At 51.2% G+C, this 23340-nt stretch overlaps 1 protein-coding gene across 2 annotated transcripts in view; it reads right to left on the reverse strand.

Moving 5' to 3' along the window:
• Positions 1-23340, reverse strand: part of mtss1 (MTSS I-BAR domain containing 1) — a 178918-nt gene that overhangs the window by 60892 nt on the left and 94686 nt on the right. For both annotated transcript variants that reach the window (XM_041205586.1, XM_041205584.1), the window contains exons 4-6: positions 7287-7371; positions 6989-7080; positions 2249-2323 (exon numbers count right to left, since the gene is read on the reverse strand). In XM_041205586.1, coding sequence (XP_041061520.1) covers positions 2249-2323; positions 6989-7080; positions 7287-7371 — 252 coding nt within the window. The remainder of the gene's footprint in view (positions 1-2248; positions 2324-6988; positions 7081-7286; positions 7372-23340) is intronic.

Below are 23340 nucleotides of genomic sequence, written 5' to 3' on the forward strand. Positions count from 1 at the left end.
GGCGGCGAGGTTCAGCTGTCCGCCCGCGGCTGAGCCAGTGGGGCCCACACACCATCCGAGGGCAAAGTTCTGCCCCATGTTTCTAAACAAAAACTAAAAGTTAGGATCTATCAGGCCAGGTTTCACCCAGGGATCTGACTTGTCCAGTAGTAACAGCAGCTGGGATCATAATAACAATCATATTCTATTTTTCCCCTTTTTATCAACTTTTTGATGGCACTCAACGGTTTCTAAAACACTCCCAATCCTCAGACTCGCCAATGATTTTTGTAACACCAAAGTCTCTTCTTTTAATCTAACGCTATCCCTAACTCCCTGAGTGAACCACAGATGGGTCTTTCATGCTGAGTTTGTGTTTTTCAATGGGATGTATTTTTGTTGAAGATTTTGAAATGTTTCTTTCAATGTTTCCCATTGTTCATTTACCTCCATACCTTTTAGTCTAATTACCCAATTAACCTCAGCCAGTTCTCCTCTCATAATTGGCTTCATTTAAGTTTAAGATTCTTAGTCCTGAGACATCACCACACTGTCAGAGGGTGGTACTGTGGGAGCGCTGCATCCTTAGGGGGGTCAGTACTGAGGCTGCGCTGCATTATTGAGGGTCAGTACTGAGGGAGTGCTGCACTGTCAGAGGTCAGTACTGAGGGAGTGCTGCACTGTTGGAGGGTCAGTACTGAGGCAGTGCTGCACTGTCAGAGGTCAGTACTGAGGGAGTGCTGCACTGTTGGAGGGTCAGTACTGAGGGAGTGCTGCACTGTTGGAGGGTCAGTACTGAGGGAGTGCTGCACTGTCGGAGGGTCAGTACTGAGGCAGTGCTGCACTGTTGGAGGGTCAGTACTGAGGGAGTGCTGCACCGTCGGAGGGTCAGTACCGAGGGAGTGCTGCACCGTCGGAGGGTCAGTACTGAGGGAGTGCTGCATTGTCAGAGGGTCAATACTGAGGGAGTGCTGCACTGTCAGAGGGTCAGTACTGAGGGAGTGCTGCACTGTCAGAGGGTCAGTACTGAGGGAGTGCTGCACTGTCAGATGGTCAGTACTGAGGGAGTGCTGCACTGTCAGAGGGTCAGTACTGAGGGAGTGCTGCATTGTCAGAGGGTCAGTACTGAGGGACCACTGCACTGTCAGAGGGTCAGTACTGAGGGAGTGCTGCACTGTCGGCTTTTGGGTGAGACATTAAACTGTCAGCCTCCTTAGTTAGATAACAGCTTGCATTTATTTAGCGCCTTTAATATTGTAAAACATTTCAGGGTATTTCACAGCACCAACAAAATCTGACACCAAGTCACATTAGGAAATATTAGGACAAGTGGCCAAAAGCTTGCTCAAGGATGTAGGTTTGAAGGGTAAAGAAGTGGAGAGGTTTAGGGAGGGAATTCCAGAACTTGGACCCTGGCAGCTGAAGGGACAGCCAACAATGGTGGAGCGATTGGACTTCAAAGATCCCATGGCACTATTTCGAAGAAGAGAAAGTGAGTTCTCCCAGGTGTCCTGGCCAATATTTATCCCTCAGCATCACTGAGCCTGATTATCTGGTCATTATCACATTGCAGTTTCTGGGATCTTGCTGTGTACAAACTGACTGCCAAGTTTCCTGTATTACAATAGTGACTACATTTCAAAAGTACTCCATTGGCTGTAAAACACTTTGCAACATCCTGAGGATGTGAAAGGTGCTACATAAATGCAAGTCCTCTTTTTTCTATTGGTCACAGGCCATAGTTAAAGCCCAGCTGATTAGACAGTTAGTTACATCATCCAAAGTCAGCAATAAATAAGTATCAACATCTGGCAGATGACAAACATCAGTTCCAATTACTGGTACAAAATGAACCCCGCCCCAAACATAAGAGCACAATTTTAACTTCCATAAAGCACTGAGAAAGGAGGATTATCTGAGGTACAAACTTTTAATCACATTTAGGAATACACTTAATCATTTCTCCAGAATGCTCCAGTTGTAATTGTTATGTGAGGTGTTTTGGTTTTAGCTTATGCATTAACCAATGGATGGATGGTAACTGGCAATTGGAAACACTGAGGAGATTAAGTGAGCATTTTGTAATACTTCCTGGTTGTCGAGAGTGACATTCAGTTGCCTGGTTTCTCATTGGTCCCTCCCTCAACTTGATTGCTCTTGGTCCATAGACATTCGATAGCAGTGGATTTCAGTTAGCTCCACTCACGACTTTCAAAAATGAGGGCTTGGTAAACACAGATTTTCCAACTTCAGATTAAAATTCACAAACCTTTCTTCACTTTCTTCTGCAGTTTCAGCGTGTCAGATGATTTCTTCTTAATCTCCTGCCGAACTTTCTTGTAGTCTGCAAAAATTAGCAGTGGAGACACCGTTAATAAGAAGGGTTTAAAATGAAGTGAATCTGACAGAAGTAGCAGCGGAGTCTTGTTACACGCCATCAATTGCTTTGATGCTTTTTGACATTTCGCAATCGGCCCTGTGAATTGTTACTCACTCTATGTCACAATTCGTTCCGCAGACCACACAATTTTGTGCCAGATTCCTGGGAACAGCTTTAATGAATCACTTGCCCAATCAATATCTTGGAACATGCACAGACCTGCATTTAATGAGAATTGTATGTGATACTGGGTAAGAAGGGTCTGAGGAGATGGTTTATGTGTACAGCGGTGGGTGAACTACAGATTCACTCCCCACAGCCTCCTTCAGCATTATCAGGTCTGATCTTAGTTCAGGAGGAACGTACAGTCAAGAATTACAGACAGGAACAAATCCAGCGGTCCTTATGCTTTTAGGGGAAACCAGACAATCTCGCATCCTAGGCCTGGACACTTTGAACAGAGCATTGCAGCACAACATTGTTTCACTGTGACTCTGGCGATATGGATGATTTTAGCTACAAAGTTAGGCTGGAAAAGCTGCAGCTTTTCTCCTTTGCTCCAAGGAGAATGAGGGGAGATTTGCTTAAAGTTTACAGGATTATGACAGATTTGGATAAGGTTGACTGAGGAAAAGCTGTTCCCGTTAGCTGACGGTTGAAGGACTAGGGGGACACAGGTTTAAAGTTGCAGGTGCAGGGGGAAGGTGAGGAAGAACTTTATTTTTTACGCAGCGAGCGGTAATGACCTGGAACTCGCTGCCCATGAGTGCGGAAGCAGAGACGATGAATGATTTCGATAGGAAATTGGATGAACACTTGAGGGAAATAAACTTGCAGGGCTACAGGTGTAGAGCGGGAGAATGGGACTGACTGGATTACACCAGAGAGCCAGCATGGAATCGATGGGCCGAATGGCTTCTTTCTGTGCTCAATGACTCTGATATGATAATCTGCTTCCTTCTCTTGTGTGTGTTAGTTTGTAGGTACATGGGCTACTTCATTGTTTTGCTGAATTGCTAAGCTTCAGGAACAAAGGAGAGCATGAAAATTTCTCCAGCAAAAAAAAAAACCTGACAGGAGGCCAGAGGGAATCTGAACAAATTGACATTATGGCCGTGCGACAGCCACTGAATATGGGTTCATATTGGACTTACGCAGGCAAAGTCCTTAAACGTTCCACAAAAATCTATCTTAACTTGTGCCTAAATCTGGATTTACATTGTTTGCCTGTTCGTCTACATCGACTATTTTTACTTCTTTTAGCTCTGATTTGTGCTACAACAATGAGTGGGTTTTCTCTGACATTATGACAAAGAATGTAATATATAATAGCATTCCCACCCTCCTGCCCCTAAACCACACTCCCTCCGTTTGCTCTGAGTCGGAACGTTGTTGCAACCAACACAACCAGGGAGAGTAGTTACTAGAATAACTAGTCCAGGTTACTGGTGGAATGAGGAGAGACAGAGAGAGCGGCGAGAGGCAGGCAGGGCGGGACAGCGAGGGACAGGCGGAGCGAGAGAGCGAGGGACAGACGGAGGAACAGAGAGCAGGACAGGTGGAATGAGAGAGCGAGGGACAGGCGGAGGAAGAGAGAGAAGGACAGGAGGAACGAGAGAGCGAGGGACAGGCGCAGGAAGAGAGAGAAGGACAGAAGGAATAAAGAGAGCGAGGGACAGGCGGAGCAAAAGAGAGAAGGACAGGCGGAACGAGAGAGCGAGGGACAGGCGGAGCGAGAGAGAGGACAGGTGGAATTAGAGAGCGAGGGACAGCCGGAGCAAGAGAGAGAAGGACAGGTGGAGCGAGAGAGCGAGGGACAGGTGGAGCGAGAGAGAGACAGAGCGAGATAAATGGGGGATTGAGGGGGAAGAGAGAGTTAGAGACAGTGAAAGAAAAAATCGTGCCCCGGGCTGGGTCAGGCCGCAAGTGAGGGAGCTGGGCCGGGTAGTGAGTGAGGGAGCTGGGCCGGGTAGTGAGTGAGGGAGCTGGGCCGGGTAGTGAGTGAGGGAGCTGGGCCGGGTAGTGAGTGAGGGAGCTGGGCCGGCTAGTGAGTGAGGGAGCTGGGCCGGCTAGTGAGTGAGGGAGCTGGGCCGGCTAGTGAGTGAGGGAGCTGGGCCGGGTAGTGAGTGAGGGAGCTGGGCCGGGTAGTGAGTGAGGGAGCTGGGCCGGGTAGTGAGTGAGGGAGCTGGGCCGGGTAGTGAGTGAGGGAGCTGGGCCGGGTAGTGAGTGAGGGAGCTGGGCCGGCTAGTGAGTGAGGGAGCTGGGCCGGGTAGTGAGTGAGGGAGCTGGGCCGGGTAGTGAGTGAGGGAGCTGGGCCGGGTAGTGAGTGAGGGAGCTGGGCCGGGTAGTGAGTGAGGGAGCTGGGCCGGGTAGTGAGTGAGGGAGCTGGGCCGGGTAGTGAGTGAGGGAGCTGGGCCGGGTAGTGAGTGAGGGAGCTGGGCCGGGTAGTGAGTGAGGGAGCTGGGCCGGGTAGTGAGTGAGGGAGCTGGGCCGGGTAGTGAGTGAGGGAGCTGGGCCGGGTAGTGAGTGAGGGAGCTGGGCCGGGTAGTGAGTGAGGGAGCTGGGCCGGGTAGTGAGTGAGGGAGCTGGGCCGGGTAGTGAGTGAGGGAGCTGGGCCGGGTAGTGAGTGAGGGAGCTGGGCCGGGTAGTGAGTGAGGGAGCTGGGCCGGGTAGTGAGTGAGGGAGCTGGGCCGGGTAGTGAGTGAGGGAGCTGGGCCGGGTAGTGAGTGAGGGAGCTGGGCCGGGTAGTGAGTGAGGGAGCTGGGCCGGGTAGTGAGTGAGGGAGCTGGGCCGGGTAGTGAGTGAGGGAGCTGGGCCGGGTAGTGAGTGAGGGAGCTGGGCCGGGTAGTGAGTGAGGGAGCTGGGCCGGGTAGTGAGTGAGGGAGCTGGGCCGGGTAGTGAGTGAGGGAGCTGGGCCGGGTAGTGAGTGAGGGAGCTGGGCCGGGTAGTGAGTGAGGGAGCTGGGCCGGGTAGTGAGTGAGGGAGCTGGGCCGGGTAGTGAGTGAGGGAGCTGGGCCGGGTAGTGAGTGAGGGAGCTGGGCCGGGTAGTGAGTGAGGGAGCTGGGCCGGGTAGTGAGTGAGGGAGCTGGGCCGGGTAGTGAGTGAGGGAGCTGGGCCGGGTAGTGAGTGAGGGAGCTGGGCCGGGTAGTGAGTGAGGGAGCTGGGCCGGGTAGTGAGTGAGGGAGCTGGGCCGGGTAGTGAGTGAGGGAGCTGGGCCGGGTAGTGAGTGAGGGAGCTGGGCCGGGTAGTGAGTGAGGGAGCTGGGCCGGGTAGTGAGTGAGGGAGCTGGGCCGGGTAGTGAGTGAGGGAGCTGGGCCGGGTAGTGAGTGAGGGAGCTGGGCCGGGTAGTGAGTCAGGGAGCTGGGCCGGGTAGTGAGTGAGGGAGCTGGGCCGGGTAGTGAGTGAGGGAGCTGGGCCGGGTAGTGAGTGAGGGAGCTGGGCCGGGTAGTGAGTGAGGGAGCTGGGCCGGGTAGTGAGTGAGGGAGCTGGGCCGGGTAGTGAGTGAGGGAGCTGGGCCGGGTAGTGAGTGAGGGAGCTGGGCCGGGTAGTGAGTGAGGGAGCTGGGCCGGGTAGTGAGTGAGGGAGCTGGGCCGGGTAGTGAGTGAGGGAGCTGGGCCGGGTAGTGAGTGAGGGAGCTGGGCCGGGTAGTGAGTGAGGGAGCTGGGCCGGGTAGTGAGTGAGGGAGCTGGGCCGGGTAGTGAGTGAGGGAGCTGGGCCGGGTAGTGAGTGAGGGAGCTGGGCCGGGTAGTGAGTGAGGGAGCTGGGCCGGGTAGTGAGTGAGGGAGCTGGGCCGGGTAGTGAGTGAGGGAGCTGGGCCGGGTAGTGAGTGAGGGAGCTGGGCCGGGTAGTGAGTGAGGGAGCTGGGCCGGGTAGTGAGTGAGGGAGCTGGGCCGGGTAGTGAGTGAGGGAGCTGGGCCGGGTAGTGAGTGAGGGAGCTGGGCCGGGTAGTGACTGAGGGAGCTGGGCCGGGTAGTGACTGAGGGAGCTGGGCCGGGTAGTGACTGAGGGAGCTGGGCCGGGTAGTGAGTGAGGGAGCTGGGCCGGGTAGTGAGTGAGGGAGCTGGGCCGGGTAGTGAGTGAGGGAGCTGGGCCGGGTAGTGAGTGAGGGAGCTGGGCCGGGTAGTGAGTGAGGGAGCTGGGCCGGGTAGTGAGTGAGGGAGCTGGGCCGGGTAGTGAGTGAGGGAGCTGGGCCGGGTAGTGAGTCGAGGGAGCTGGGCCGGGTAGTGAGTGAGGGAGCTGGGCCGGGTAGTGAGTGAGGGAGCTGGGCCGGGTAGTGAGTGAGGGAGCTGGGCCGGGTAGTGAGTGAGGGAGCTGGGCCGGGTAGTGAGTGAGGGAGCTGGGCCGGGTAGTGACTGAGGGAGCTGGGCCGGGTAGTGAGTGAGGGAGCTGGGCCGGGTAGTGAGTGAGGGAGCTGGGCCGGGTAGTGAGTCAGGGAGCTGGGCCGGGTAGTGAGTGAGGGAGCTGGGCCGGGTAGTGAGTGAGGGAGCTGGGCCGGGTAGTGAGTGAGGGAGCTGGGCCGGGTAGTGAGTGAGGGAGCTGGGCCGGGTAGTGAGTGAGGGAGCTGGGCCGGGTAGTGAGTGAGGGAGCTGGGCTGGGTAGTGAGTGAGGGTGCCGGGCCGGATCAGTTACCTTTGGCATGGTCTTTGTCCAGTTGGTTAGCAATTTTCTTCCACTCCTCAATCCGCCCCTCGAGAGGGTTTATCAAACTGTCAGTCAGAGCGCTGTTTCGGGAAAAGAAAGAAAAAACAAGTTAGTAAGTGATGGGGATTTGAGAGAGAAAGTTTACACACCTGTGAGAGAGAGATAAAGGAAGATAAAACCAAGAGTAAGAATAAGAGACTGAGATAGTGAGACCAAGTGAGAGAGCAAAAATCAAGGGACAGAGGTTTGTTTTAGAAAACAAGAGTAACGTATGAAACAGACTTACACAGTGAGCTGCTTCAGCCTTGACTCGATACTGCGATGCCTCATACACATCCTGGTCAGAGCTGAACCAATCTCCTTCGTAGCACCTGAAGCAAAATATATATAAATCATATCAATTACTTTAATTACTTATTTCAGTAAGTCACTCACGTTAGTGCAGTACCTGTCCTGGGAGTGTTTGATGGGGACAGTGTAGAGGGAGCTTTACTCTGTATCTAACCCCATGCCGTACCTGTCCTGGGAGTGTTTATTTTATTATTGGACAGTCAATCGCAGAATTGATAAACTGAAGATTGAAGTAAATGTCAGGAATAGAACAAATGAAAACCACAGGTTCACAAACTGTACTTGGAATCTCGGAAACAGGTCAATCAGGTTTTAACCCTCTGACTCAAAACAATTTACAAAATTTGGACAACATTTCCTTCATATCATGAAAAACTTATGAATATTTCAAGTTAGAGAAGAGAATAGAGCTGAGAACGTGCAACAAACCCAAATACACTCCTGATGCTCCTAGGAAATCAAACTTGTTCTTTACTTCCTTCTGCAAGCTACAGACTTCCCAAATCTCATGCCGATGTCTCTGTTTATTTGGTTTCTTTTCCCCTATGGCAGTGTGATGTCACTTAAAATCCCTCCACGGCCTCCACCCACCAAACCTCAGCAATTGCAATAAACCCCCTCTCGTCCACCCAATCCTCTCTGACCCCCTCATGCCCTTTTTCCATCCCTCATCTGTACTGAGGGTTGGAGGGTCAGTGCTGAGGGAGCACCACACCATCAGAGGGTCAGTACTAAGACAGCAGTCTGGAGGGTCAGTACTGAGGGAGAGCTGCAATGTCGGAGGGTCAGTACTGAAGGAGTGCTGCATCATTGGAGGGTTAATACTGAGAGAGTGCTGCACTGTTGGTACTGAGGGAGAGCTGCATCATTGGAGGGTTAATACTGAGAGAGTGCTGCACTGTCGGAGGGTCAGTACTAGGAGAGTGCTGCACTGTCGGAGGGTTAATACTGAGAGAGTGCTGCACTGTCAGAGGGTCAGTACTGAGGGAGTGCTGCGCTCTTATAGATCGGATATTAGTCCCGTCTGGTATCACAGGTGAACATAAAAGATCCCATGGTACTATTTGAAGAAGGGGAGTTCCCCTTGGTGATCTGGCCAATATTTATCCCACATACATCACCAAACTGAGTTGATCTGGTAATTTGTCTGACTGATGATACACAAATGAGGAGATACAGGTTTAAGGTATAAGGAGAGTTAAGGAAAAGCTTCTTTTTACACAGAATGTGATAATGACCTGGAACTCGCTGCCTAAGAGGGTGGTGGAAGCAGAGGCGATAAATGATTTAAAAAGGAAACTGAATGAACACTTGAGGGAAACAAACTTGCAGGGCTACAGTGAGGGAATAGAACTCACTGGCTTGTTCGACAGGGAGCCTGCACTGACTCGAAGGAACAAACGGTCTTCTTCTGTGCCATAGTGACTCCACTGTTTGTTGGAGCTTGCTGTGTACAAACTGGTTCCTTTGCTTCCTACATTACAACAGTGACTACACTTCAAAAAGTACTTCATTCCAGCTTTGCTTTGGCTGAAATACTGTGGAAGAAAGTGAACGTGAGCTTCCTCTGTTCTGCTACACTCCATTTGCAATACATCATCAAACAGGCATTTACTTCAAGCCAAGCCTATAGCAAGTTTACAGAAAAGAATAATACTATTGGGGAAAATCATTACACTGTGAACCGGCAAAGGGGCCAATCCAATAAAGACCCATCCAAAACACCAACTTCTTTCAGAAACTGACCGGCCAGCCCCATATTTCACGCACTGACCGGTCGGCCCCGTATATTTCACACACTGACCGGTCAGCCCCGTATATTTCACGCACTGACCGGTCAGCCCCGTATATTTCACACACTGACCGGTCAGCCCCGTATATTTCACACACTGACCGGTCAGGCCCGTATATTTCACACACTGACCGGTCAGGCCTGTATATTTCACACACTGACCGGTCAGGCCCGTATATTTCACACACTGATCGGTCAGCCCCGTATATTTCACACACTGACCGGTCAGCCCCGTATATTTCACACACTGACCGGTCAGCCCCGTATATTTCACACCCTGACCGGTCAGGCCTGTATATTTCACACACTGACCGGTCAGGCCCGTATATTTCATGCACTGACTGGTCAGCCCTGTATATTTCACACACTGACCGGCCAGCCCCATATATTTCACACACTGACCGGTCAGCCCCGTATATTTCACGCACTGACCGGTCAGCCCTGTATATTTCACACACTGACCGGCCAGCCCCGTATATTTCACGCACTGACCGGTCAGCCCCGTATATTTCACGCACTGACCGGTCAGCCCCGTATATTTCACACACTGAGCGGTCAGCCCGTATATTTCACACACTGAGCGGTCAGCCCGTATATTTCACACACTGACCGGCCAGGCCCGTATATTTCACACCCTGACCGGTCAGGCCCGTATATTTCACACAGTGACCGGTCAGCCCCGTATATTTCACACACTGACCGGTCAGCCCCGTATATTTCACACCCTGACCGGTCAGGCCTGTATATTTCACACACTGACCGGCCAGCCCCGTTTATTTCATGCACTGACCGGTCAGCCCTGTATATTTCACGCACTGACCCGGTCAGCCCCGTTTATTTCATGCACTGACTGGTCAGCCCCGTATATTTCACACACTGACCGGTCAGCCCCGTATATTTCACACACTGACCGGTCGGCCCCGTATATTTCACACACTGACCGGTCAGCCCCGTATATTTCACACACTGACCGGTCAGCCCCGTATATTTCACACACTGACCGGTCAGGCCCGTATATTTCACACACTGATCGGTCAGCCCCGTATATTTCACACACTGACCGGTCAGCCCCGTATATTTCACACACTGACCGGTCAGCCCCGTATATTTCACACCCTGACCGGTCAGGCCTGTATATTTCACACACTGACCGGTCAGGCCCATATATTTCATGCACTGACTGGTCAGCCCTGTATATTTCACACACTGACCGGCCAGCCCCATATATTTCACACCCTGACCGGTCAGGCCCGTATATTTCACACACTGATCGGTCAGCCCCGTATATTTCACACCCTGACCGGTCAGGCCTGTACATTTCACACACTGACCGGCCAGCCCCGTTTATTTCATGCACTGACCGGTCAGCCCTGTATATTTCACGCACTGACCCGGTCAGCCCCGTTTATTTCATGCACTGACTGGTCAGCCCCGTATATTTCACACACTGACCGGTCAGCCCCGTATATTTCACACACTGACCGGTCAGCCCCGTATATTTCACACACTGACCGGTCAGCCCCGTATATTTCACGCACTGACTGGCCAGCCCCGTATATTTCACGCACTGACCGGCCAGCCCCATATTTCACGCACTGACCGGTCGGCCCCGTATATTTCACGCACTGACCGGTCGGCCCCGTATATTTCACACACTGACCGGTCAGCCCCGTATATTTCACGCACTGACCGGTCGGCCCCGTATATTTCACACACTGACCGGTCAGCCCCGTATATTTCACACACTGACCGGTCAGGCCCGTATATTTCACACACTGACCGGTCAGGCCTGTATATTTCACACACTGACCGGTCAGGCCCGTATATTTCACACACTGATCGGTCAGCCCCGTATATTTCACACACTGACCGGTCAGCCCCGTATATTTCACACACTGACCGGTCAGCCCCGTATATTTCACACCCTGACCGGTCAGGCCTGTATATTTCACACACTGACCGGTCAGGCCCGTATATTTCATGCACTGACTGGTCAGCCCTGTATATTTCACACACTGACCGGCCAGCCCCATATATTTCACACACTGACCGGTCAGCCCCGTATATTTCACGCACTGACCGGTCAGCCCTGTATATTTCACACACTGACCGGCCAGCCCCGTATATTTCACGCACTGACCGGTCAGCCCCGTATATTTCACGCACTGACCGGTCAGCCCCGTATATTTCACACACTGAGCGGTCAGCCCGTATATTTCACACACTGAGCGGTCAGCCCGTATATTTCACACACTGACCGGCCAGGCCCGTATATTTCACACCCTGACCGGTCAGGCCCGTATATTTCACACAGTGACCGGTCAGCCCCGTATATTTCACACACTGACCGGTCAGCCCCGTATATTTCACACCCTGACCGGTCAGGCCTGTATATTTCACACACTGACCGGCCAGCCCCGTTTATTTCATGCACTGACCGGTCAGCCCTGTATATTTCACGCACTGACCCGGTCAGCCCCGTTTATTTCATGCACTGACTGGTCAGCCCCGTATATTTCACACACTGACCGGTCAGCCCCGTATATTTCACACACTGACCGGTCGGCCCCGTATATTTCACACACTGACCGGTCAGCCCCGTATATTTCACACACTGACCGGTCAGCCCCGTATATTTCACACACTGACCGGTCAGGCCCGTATATTTCACACACTGATCGGTCAGCCCCGTATATTTCACACACTGACCGGTCAGCCCCGTATATTTCACACACTGACCGGTCAGCCCCGTATATTTCACACCCTGACCGGTCAGGCCTGTATATTTCACACACTGACCGGTCAGGCCCATATATTTCATGCACTGACTGGTCAGCCCTGTATATTTCACACACTGACCGGCCAGCCCCATATATTTCACACCCTGACCGGTCAGGCCCGTATATTTCACACACTGATCGGTCAGCCCCGTATATTTCACACCCTGACCGGTCAGGCCTGTACATTTCACACACTGACCGGCCAGCCCCGTTTATTTCATGCACTGACCGGTCAGCCCTGTATATTTCACGCACTGACCCGGTCAGCCCCGTTTATTTCATGCACTGACTGGTCAGCCCCGTATATTTCACACACTGACCGGTCAGCCCCGTATATTTCACACACTGACCGGTCAGCCCCGTATATTTCACACACTGACCGGTCAGCCCCGTATATTTCACGCACTGACTGGCCAGCCCCATATATTTCACGCACTGACTGGCCAGCTCTGTATTTCAAGCACTGACCGGTCAGCCCCGTATATTTCACGCACTGACTGGCCAGCTCTGTATTTCAAGCACTGACCGGTCAGCCCCGTATATTTCACGCACTGACCGGCCAGCCCCGTATTTCACGCACTGACCGGCCAGCCCCGTATATTTCACGCACTGATCGGCCAGCCCCGTACATTTCACGCACTGACTGGCCAGCCCCATATTTCACGCACTGACCAGCCAGCCCCGTATATTTCACGCACTGACCGGTCAGCCCCGTATTTCACGCACTGACTGGCCAGCCCCGTATATTTCACGCACTGACCGGCCAGCCCCGTATATTTCACGCACTGACCGGCCAGCCCCGTATTTCACGCACTGACCGGCCAGCCCCGTATATTTCACGCACTGACCGGCCAGCCCCGTACATTTCACGCACTGACTGGCCAGCTCTGTATTTCAAGCACTGACCGGTTAGCCCTGTATATTTCACACACTGACTGGTCAGCCCTGTATATTTCATGCACTGACCGGCCAGCCCCGTATATTTCACGCACTGACCGGCCAGCCCCGTATATTTCACGCACTGACTGGTCAGCCCCGTATATTTCACGCATTGACTGGCCAGCCCCGTATATTTCACGCATTGACTGGCCAGCCCCGTATATTTCACGCACTGACCAGCCAGCCCTGTATATTTCACGCACTGACTGGCCAGCCCCGTATATTTCACGCACTGACCAGCCAGCCCTGTATATTTCACGAACTGAACTGCCAGCCCGGTACATTTCACGCACTGACCGGCCAGCCCCGTATATTTCATGCACTGACCGGCCAGCTCTGTATATTTCATGCACTGACCGGCCAGCTCTGTATATTTCACGCACTGACCGGCCAGCTCTGTATATTTCATGCACTGACCGGCCAGCTCTGTATATTTCACGCACTGACCGGCCAGCTCTGTATATTTCACGCACTGACCGGCCAGCTCTGTATATTTCATGCACTGACTGGCCAGCTCTGTATATTTCACGCACTGACTGGCCAGCTCTGTATTTCAAATGCTGTTTCAGTTCACATTACTACATTTGAATTTGTTTCTCAGAACAAAATATTTCAGATTCGTGTAACGCCTGTACATTTCAGAAAGTACAATTATTGCTCATCTTAGAACAGAGAGAGTTAAGGAGAGACTGGTCAGAGGAGTTTAAAATTCTGAACTGTTTTGTTCAAGTAAGGAAGGAGAAACTGGTAGTTGGTTGACAACCAGAGGGTTGAAGGTAATTGGCAAAAAAACCCAAAACAAAAATATCTGGAAAAACTCAGCAGGTCTGACAGCATCTGTGGAGAGGAAGAGAGAGTTAACATCTCGAGTCCGTATGACTCTTCATCAGAAGTTTTGAAGAAGAGTCATACGGACTCAAGATGTTAACACTCTTCCTCTCCACAGATGATGTCAGACCTGCTGAGTTTTTCCAGCAATTTTTGTTTTGGGTTTTCAGCATCTGCAGTATTTTGCTTTTATTTTGGCAAAAGAGCTGAATAACTGACGAAGAAATATCTCATGACAAGTTATGATGATCTGGAACACGCTGTCTGAAGATGTAGCGGAAGTAGATTGAATAATAACTTTCTAAAAGAATTAGGAAAAGATTATAAGGATATGGGGAAAGTACAGGGACAGGTGCGGGATTAACTGAGTAGCTCTTTCAAAGCTGACACAGCTTCAATGGGCTGAATGGCCTTCCCTGTGCTGCATCATTCTTTATAAACAGCAACACATTGCTTCGTTTGTTGTTTTGTTAGTGAGAATGTTCTCCCCTCCCCCCAGTCTAATCAAAAGCTGGAGTTCACATTTATGCAGTCCACCGGGGTGTGAGGTGTGGGGGGTCGGGGAGTGATGGATAGGGGTGAGGTGCAGCAAACCTGGCTCTGTATTCTGCTATTTAGCAAAGTAGGTGATGCTTATCATCCCAGCTGAACCAACAGAGGTCCAAGTTTGAGGCTCACCCTCTCCTCCTGAATCCACCGCTCCAGGTGAACAAGGACAACAAATTCCAGACCAAGCCATGAAGGCAAAGACCAGTATAAAGTTTCATGTTAATGCTGTTAAGGGTATGTGGCAACAGCTGCTATACAGTGGGCAAGTCTGGGAGCTCCGAGTCTGTTAACAGGCTGCCTGCCGTCTTAACCTCTCCCATACGACCGTCTGATGGGCCACTTTAAAAGGCCAAAAAACAGAAGAACCACAACCTCCTGTTGCTTGGCCACTGCACGTAATGTCAAAATGGTAGCCCTGTGTGCAATTTCAGCAAGGAATTCAGGATGATGTGCAAAGTGAGGGGATTGGGAGCATTTCTTCCCCCAGCGGTGAAAGGGCTGTGAGGAGAGTGAATGGATTCTATCTCACAGTTGAGTAGCACATTCCGTGTGGAGTCTGAGCACCTGGATTGAGTTATATCTTGGCAGGGACACTGAGCATTTTCTCCACAGATGATTCACTGTCTGAAGCAGTGAGGAGAAGGCAGGCTGTCTGAGTGAGTAACAAACTTGGGAGTGAAATGTAAAAAACAGGAAGGTGCTGCTACATGAAAGCTGGTACTAAACTAATCTGTAAACATGAGATTGGAGCGGAGGGCGAGGGAGGAGGGAGAGCGGAGGGCGAGAGAGGGGGAGAGCGGAGGGCGAGAGAGGAGGAGAGTCGAGGGAGGGGGAGAGTGGAGGGTGAGGGAGGGGGAGGTGAGCAAGGAGACAAGGTAGAGGCAGACCCTACAGGACCACCCCTGATCTTCTTCACTGCTCTCACAATCCCATCGGCAGCTTGAATGAAAAGTCCTTCATCCTGTCTGATCTCACCATCCCCAATATCCAGCTGTTCCTGACATGAATCTACTGGTCCAGTGCTGGGCTGCAGCCTGGAGACAGCAGGGAGATAGGAAGACAGAAATTAACACCCCCATTCCCCTAAAAAAAACAGCCAGGGACTCAAATAAAAAATCAAAGTTGCTCCGTCAAACTGAAAACCTTACTTCCTGCCAGAGAATTAAAAATGTCCTGATTACAGGCTGAGGTGGGTTTCCCTAAAACCCTATTTCTGGTTTCTATTTCAGAGCCATTCTGGTCAAAAGGATTCTGAGGTTAACATTTTGATTTTAAATAACTCCATGCAGTTATATTCCTCTTTTAGCACAGAGGTGGGGTTCTAAACTGCCCAGGATTGCACAGCTTAGAGAGCGATGTCGGGAGAGTTTTCTCATCATTAAACAAGTATAACACCCAAACTGTACTTAATGCTGTGTCACCTTGTCTTAAAGCTAATTTTAAGTTGGATTCATTTTTAATTTGTCATTCACTTCTGTCAAATACAACAATGTCTTTAAGGGAAGGAAATCTGCTGTCCTTAGCTGGTCTGGCCTACATATGACTCCAGACCCACAGCAATGGGATTGACTTTTAACTGTCCTCTGAAATGGCCGTAGCAAGCCACTCGGTTCAAGGGAAATTTGCGATGGGCAACAAATGCTGGCCTTGCCAGCGATACTCATATCCCATGAAAGGATATAAAAAAAGCTTGCATTTACAATGGCACCTTCAGTGTATGAGAATAATCAAGGTACTTTACATAGTATAATTCATGCATAATTCAAACAAAAATCGACACCCAACCAAAGAATCGTTAGATCAGGTGACTAAAAACAAGTTCAAAAACAAAGAGGTGGCTTTTCAGGTGCATCTGAAGCGGGGAGGAAGAGTTTTAGGGAGAATCCCAGAGTTTAGGGTCTGGGCAGCTGAAGACACAGCCTATTTAAAGCGTTGAAACCAGCAGGAATTTGACATTTTATTGCTCACCCCTGGGGTCCATTGTCTCTTGATTATTCCTCACAGCTTCTACAAGAATCGAGGTGACAAAAAAAATCACCAGGGATCTATTCCCTTAACAGTCTAATAAATTCCAGCGTGCAAGTTGCAGTCAACAGCTGCTTGACTGGAACAGGCTTCACCTTGAATTCTGAAGTTGAAGGTCAGTGATTATGTGCACAGAGTTAGCAAAAGCAGCGAAACTTAATGCCTGGAGACATGCCTGTCATTCCTGCGCTATTGCCCCGGTTCACATACTGCCCCAGGGCCTGGTACATTCTGTTAGTTAATCCCTCGCATTTCCAACTCTGTCGTCACTATGATGGATTGTTCTGTGGTTTCAATGTGCAATCTGTGGGACAGCAGGTAACACACACACACACACCTCAGAATCAGAAGCCATGAATTCAGGTGCCATTCCAGAGACTTGAGCAGGATGATACCTCAGTGCAGTGCCGAGGGAGCGCCGCACTGTCGGAGGGTCAGTGCCGAGGGAGGGCCGCACTGTCAGAGGGTCAGTGCCGAGGGAGGGCCGCACTGTCAGAGGGTCAGTGCCAAGGGAGGGCCGCACTGTCGGAGGGTCAGTGCCAAGGGAATGCTGCACTGTCGGAGGGTCAGTGCCGAAGGAGCGCTGCACTGTCGGAGGGTCAGTACTGAGGGAGTGCCGCACTGTCGGAGGGTCAGTACTGAGGGAGCGCCGCACTGTCGGAGGGTCAGTACTGAGGGAGTGCCGCACTGTCGGAGGCTCAGTACTGAGGGAGCGCCGCACTGTCGGAGGGTCAGTACTGAGGGAGCGCCGCACTGTCGGAGGGTCAGTACTGAGGGAGTGCCGCACTGTCGGAGGGTCAATACTGAGGGAGCGCCGCACTGTCGGAGGGTCAGTACTGAGGGAGTGCCGCACTGTCGGAGGGTCAATACTGAGGGAGCGCCGCACTGTCGGAGGGTCAGTACTGAGGGAGGGCCGCACTGTCGGAGGGTCAGTGCTGAGGAAGTGCCGCACTGTTGGAGGGTCAGTACTGAGGGAGTGCTGCACTGTCGGAGGGTCAGTGCTGAGGGAGCGCTGCACTGTCGGAGGGTCAGCCCTGAGGGAATGCTGCACTGTCGGAGGGTCAGCCCTGAGGGAATGCTGCACTGTCGGAGGGTCAGCCCTGAGGGAATGCTGCACTGTCGGAGGGTCAGTACTAAGGGAGTGCTGCACCAGCAGAGGTGCTGGGTTTTTTTTGAAATGTTAAACCAAGGCCTGTCTGCCCCTCAGGTGAAAGTCAGAAGATCCCATGGCCATGTTTGGAAGAAAATCACGGAGGTTCTCCCCCACTGTTCTGGCCAAGATTTTACACTCAGCCAACATCATGAAAACAGATTATTGGACCAAGTTGGGTCCAAACTGGCTTATTACAGTGACTCCACCTCAAAGAATGATTTGACACTTTGGGAATTCCTGAGGTGGTGAAAGGTGCTAAAGTTATGGAAGACAGGGAAAGGATCTCATCAACTACAAAAAGACAACAGTAGTCTTATTTTTAATTTGTTTTTGGGATGTGGGCTGCACTGGCTGGACCAGCATTTATTGTCCATCTCTAATTGCCTTTGAGAAGGTGATGGTGAGTTGCCTTCTTGAACCGCTGCAGTCCATGTGGTGTAGGTACACCCACAATGCTGTTAGGGAGGGAGTTCCAGGATTTTGATCCAGTGACAGTGAAGGAACGGCGATATATTTCCAAGTCAGGATGGTGAGTGACTTGGAGGGGAACTTCCAGATGGTTGCGTTCCCATCTATCTGCTGCCCTTGTCCTTCTAGACGGTAGATGTCATGGGTTTGGAAGGTGCTGTCGAAGGAGCCTTGGTGAATTCCTGCAGTGCATCTTGTAGATGGTACACACTGCTGCTACTGTGCGTTGGCAGTGGAGGGAGTGAATATTTGTGGATGTGGTGCCAATCAAGTGGACTGCTTTGTCCTGGATGGTGTCAAGCTTCTTGAGTGTTGTGGGAGCTGCACTCACCCAGACAAGTGGGGAGTATTCCATCACACTTCTGACTTGTGCCTTGTAGATGGTGGACAGGATTTGGGAAATCAGGAAGTGAGTTACTCACTGCAGGATTCCTAGCCTCTGACCTGCTCTTGTAGCCACAGAATTTATACAGCTAGTCCAGTTCAGTTTCTGGTCAATGGTAATCCCCCCCCTCCCAACTCAACCTCAAACAAGGACACTCCAGGAGACATCGCTGTTGGAGCGATCCCAAAGTGGTCCCATCAGAAACAGCCAACCCCAGGAAAACACGTTACTGATTAAACAGGGCTGGCTTTGCAGTGAAAATTCCACATTGGATGGTCCCAGCCTGTTTTGTGTGCCTGTGCTCTTAGCACCGTGAGTTCATAATGTCGCTGCATCAATTTGTGTGTGCGGAGCTGCGATAACATGACCACTTCACCAAGGTGTGGAAACCAAGACTTCATTCGGACAGCTTGTTCACACAGCCAGCTCCAGTTTAGTACAAACAGAGAACAACGGCTCTTAAAGGACCCTCTCCGTTGACCAGATTTCCACCAGTGTAAAACTGCTGCAGTACATCCCATCAGCCTATGCCCAATCTTGTCACTCAGTAACACTGTGATGAACAGCAATGAATTCTCTCTGCCAAGCAATGGTTGTTGCTGTGGAACCAGACAAAATCTCGTCATTTAATGCTACTAAACCCCAACATACACAATTTATTTTGTTCACATATTTTACACTGGAACCTCGGTTTTACTTTCAAGGGAGCCCCATTTTTTCACCCCAACATCAATGGCCCCCAGTACTTTGCCCCTGAAGGAAGTTCCACTCTGCATGGAAAGTCTTAATTCCCAGGGAAGCATTTGCATAAATTGACTCAGGCACAGGAAGAGCCCAGGGAGCGATGAGAATTCAGATCCAATTGCTGGAGTTACAAGGGGCTGAACTGAGTCTGAAATCCTGTGGATTGAACGAATGAGAAAGATAAACAGAGTAAGCAAAGCAAAGGGACAATAAGATGCAAACGGAATTATTTAGCTAAACAGAAGTGGAATTGTGGTGAGTTGATGGGAAGGGATGTGTGTGCGTGTGTGTGCAAGAGGGAGAGAGAGAGAGAGAAGGTCCAAGAGACCAAAGTAAGAAAGCTTGACCAGAGTGTAGGTACACAATGGCTACACTGAAATGGTCAGTGACTGGAGCTCATTTTGCAGGTGAAATATTGATTGAATTCCCGATTACACGCACTGCTTGACCTTCCTCTCTCCTCCAAGATCCAATATCAGAACCCCTGCAGAGAACGTCTACTCCACCACCAAGTTAAGTGAATGTGGGCTGGAGAATTACTGCCATGAGCGGTCAATGAATCATTACCCTGACTCAGGACAGATTAGATATAAATATTTACTGAACTGTGGTCTGCTTATTTCACAGTTGGACCAGTATCTGAGCAGGGCTGATGTTGGGTATTTTTCCAGGATTCTATCTGCTCTCACGAAGAGTATTATTGTTGTTGGGTTCTGTTAGACACAAGCTCTTCCAATACCTCAAACACGTGACTTGGTGATAACCAGCCAAGGCAATGAATGTCTGATATAAATTATTAAATATTCAGGGTTGAGGGATAAATATGGACCAGGACACCTGGGAAAACACCCTATTCTTCTCTGAAATCTTGGCTGTGGGATCTTTTACATCCATTCAATAGGGCAAACAAGGCCTTGATTTAATGTGACATCTATAAGACAGTGCAGCACTCCCTCAGTACTGACCCTCCGACAGTGCAGCAGTCCCTCAGTACTGACCCTCTGACAGTGCAGCGCTCCCTCAGTACTGACCCTCCGACAGTGCAGCACTCCCTCAGTGCTGACCCTCTGACAGGGCGGCACCCGCTCAGTACTGACCCTCCGACAGTGCAGCAGTCCCTCAGTACTGACCCTCCGACAGTGCAGCGCTCCCTCAGTACTGACCCTCCGACAGTGCAGCGCCCCTTCAGTACTGACCCTCCGACAGTGCAGCGCCCCTTCAGTACTGACCCTCCGACAGTGCAGCACTCCTTCAGTACTGACCCTCCGACAGTGCAGCACTCCCTCAGTACTGACCCTCCGACAGTGCAGCACTCCCTCAGTACTGACCCTCCGACAGTACAGCACTCCCTCAGTACTGCACTTGGAAGAACAGCCTGACTTTGTGCTCCCGCATGGGAATAAAATCCCTTTCTGATTGAAATGAGAGTCTGAGTAGTGATCATGGGCAAAATTCTGGAACCTCTTTCTCCATACTCCAGTCCAGGAACACCAACCCCACCTCGTTCCTCCTTTGAGAATTTTGAGAAAAATCTTAAATTTAAGCTTTTGCCTCAGCACCAGTTCACAAGTGTCAGTTGTTTCTATTTATATCCTTCAGAAGCTGGGTAGTCCTAGTCCAAACATTAATTGCATTTGGCAAACTAAATTGGGTTTCATTAGACTTTGGTTTCATAGCTTCATCATGGTATCAAACCCAAAAGTGGTTCACATTGTGGTTTCAAAACCCATTCTAGAATTTTAAACATAATCTCAACTGACACTGAGGGCAGTGCCGAGGGGGCACCGCGCAGTCCGAGGGGGAACCGCATGGTCCGAGGGGGGCCGCACGGTCCGAGGGGGGGCCGTACGGTCCGAGGGGGCATATCGCGCGGTCCGAGGGGGCATCGCGTGGTCCGAGGGGGCATCGCGTGGTCCGAGGGGGCATCGCGCGGTCCGAGGGGGCATCGCGCGGTCCGAGGGGGCGCCGCACGGTCCGAGGGGGCGCCGCGCGGTCCGAGGGGGCGCCGCGCGGTCCGAGGGGGCGCCGCGCGGTCCGAGGGGGCGCCGCGCGGTCCGAGGGGGCGCCGCACGGTCCGAGGGGGCGCCGCACGGTCCGGGGGGGGGGGGCGCACAGTCCGAGGGGGCACCGCGCGGTCCGAGGGGGCGCTGTGTGGTTCGAGACCGGTGCCAAGGGGGCGCTGTATTGTCAGAGGCTCAATATAAAGGGAGCACCGCAGCATCAGAGGGGCAGCACTGGGGGCTTGCTGCATTATTGCAGGTACTGTTTTTGAGATGGGTCATTAAACTTGGCCTGCCCTCTGTGGTGGACTTGAATGATCCCACGACCACTGTTCGAAGAAGAGTAGGGGAGTACGTCCAAGGTCCTGATCTATAATTATTCCTCAACCAGCATCACTAAACACAGTTTAACTGTTCATTGTCACATTTTTGTTCATGGGATCCTGCTGTGCAGAAATTAGCTGCTGCTTTTACTACATTAGCAACAGTTAATAATACTTCACTAACTGTGAGGAGCTTTGGGATCTGATATTACAAAGGACTCTGTAGAAAGAAAAGTATTTCTTTTCTAGTCGTTTGAGAAATTCTTTTTCAAACTCATGTTATCAACACATCATTTCATTCCTCACACCAACAGGACACCAAAATGCTGACCGAGCTGGCCGAGTCCTAAAGGACATAGCTGCTAGACTGGGTCTGCAGCAGGTGGTGAGGGAACCAACAAGAGGGAAAAACATACTTGACCTAATCCTCACCAACCTGCCTGCTGCAGATGCATCTATCCATGACAGTATCTGTAGGAGTGACCACCACACAGTCATTGTGGAGATGAAGTCCCGTCTTCACATTGAGGATACCCTCCATTGTGTTGTTTATCGCAACCACTGTGCTAAATAGGATGGATTTCAAACAGATCTAGCAACTCAAGGCTGGGCATCCATGAGGCACTGTGGGCCATCAGCAGCAGCAGAATTGTACTCGACCACAATCTGTAACCTCATGGCCCAGCATATCCCCCACTCTACCATTACCATCAAGCCAGGGGATCAACCCTGGTTCAATGAAGAGTACAGGAGGGCATGCCAGGAGCAGCACCAGGCATTCCTAAAAATGAGGTGTCAACCTGGTGAAGCTATAACACAGGACCACTTGTGTGCCAAACATCATAAGCAGCAAGTGATAGACAGAGCTAAGCAATCCCACAACCAACAGATTAGATCTAAGCTTTGCAGTGCACCCATATCCAGTCATGAATGGTGATGGACAATTAAACAATTCACTGGAGGAGGAGGCTCCACAAATATCCCCATCCTCAATGATGGGGGAGCCCAGAACATCAGTGCAAAAGATAAGGCTGAAGCATTTGCAACAATCTTCAGTCAGAAGTGCTGAGTAGATGATTCATCCTGGCCTCCTCCGGAGGTCCCCAGCAACACAAATGCCAGTCTTCAGCCAATTCGATTCACTCCACATGATATCAAGAAAGGACTGAAGGCACTGGATACTGCAAAGGCTATGGGCCCTGACAACATTCCGGCAATAGTACTGAAGACTTGTGCTCCAGAACTTGCCATGCCCCTAGCCAAGCTGTTCCAGTACAGCTACAACACTGGCATCTACCCGCCTATGTGGAAAATTGCCCAGGTATGTCCTGCACACAAAAAGCAGAACAAATCCAACCCGGCCAATTACTGCCCCATCAGTCTACTCTCCATCATCAATAAAATGATGGAAGGGGTCATCAACAGTGCTATCAAGTGGCACTTGCTTAGCAATAACCTGCTCACTGATGCTCAGTTTGGGTTTCGCCAGGGTCACTCAGCTCCTGACCTCATTACAGCCTTGGTTCAAACATGGACAAAAGAGCTGAACTCCCAAGGTGAGATGAGAGTGACTGCCCTTGACATCAAGGCCACATTTGACCGAGTGTGGCATCAAGGAGCCCCAGCAAAACTGGAGTCAATGGGAATCGGGGGGAACTCTCTGCTGGTTGGAGTCATATCTAGCACAAAGGAAGATGGTTGTGGTTGTTGGAGGTCAGTCATCTCAGCTCCAGGACATCACTGCAGGAGTTCCTCTGGGTAGTCCTCGGCCCAACCATCTTCATCAATGACCTTCCTTCAATCATAAGGTCAGAACTGGGGATGTTCGCTGATGATTGCACAATGTTCAGCATCATTTGCAACTCCTCAGATACTGAATCAGTCCATGTCCAAATGCATCAAGACCTGGACAATATCCAGGCTTGGGCTGACAAGTAGCAAGTAACATTTGCGCCACACAAGTGTCAGGCAATGATCATCTCCAACAAGAGAGAATTGAACCA

Source organism: Carcharodon carcharias, chromosome 14 (assembly GCF_017639515.1).
Source record: "Carcharodon carcharias isolate sCarCar2 chromosome 14, sCarCar2.pri, whole genome shotgun sequence".
In the NCBI taxonomy this organism is placed as follows: Eukaryota; Metazoa; Chordata; class Chondrichthyes; order Lamniformes; family Lamnidae; genus Carcharodon; species Carcharodon carcharias.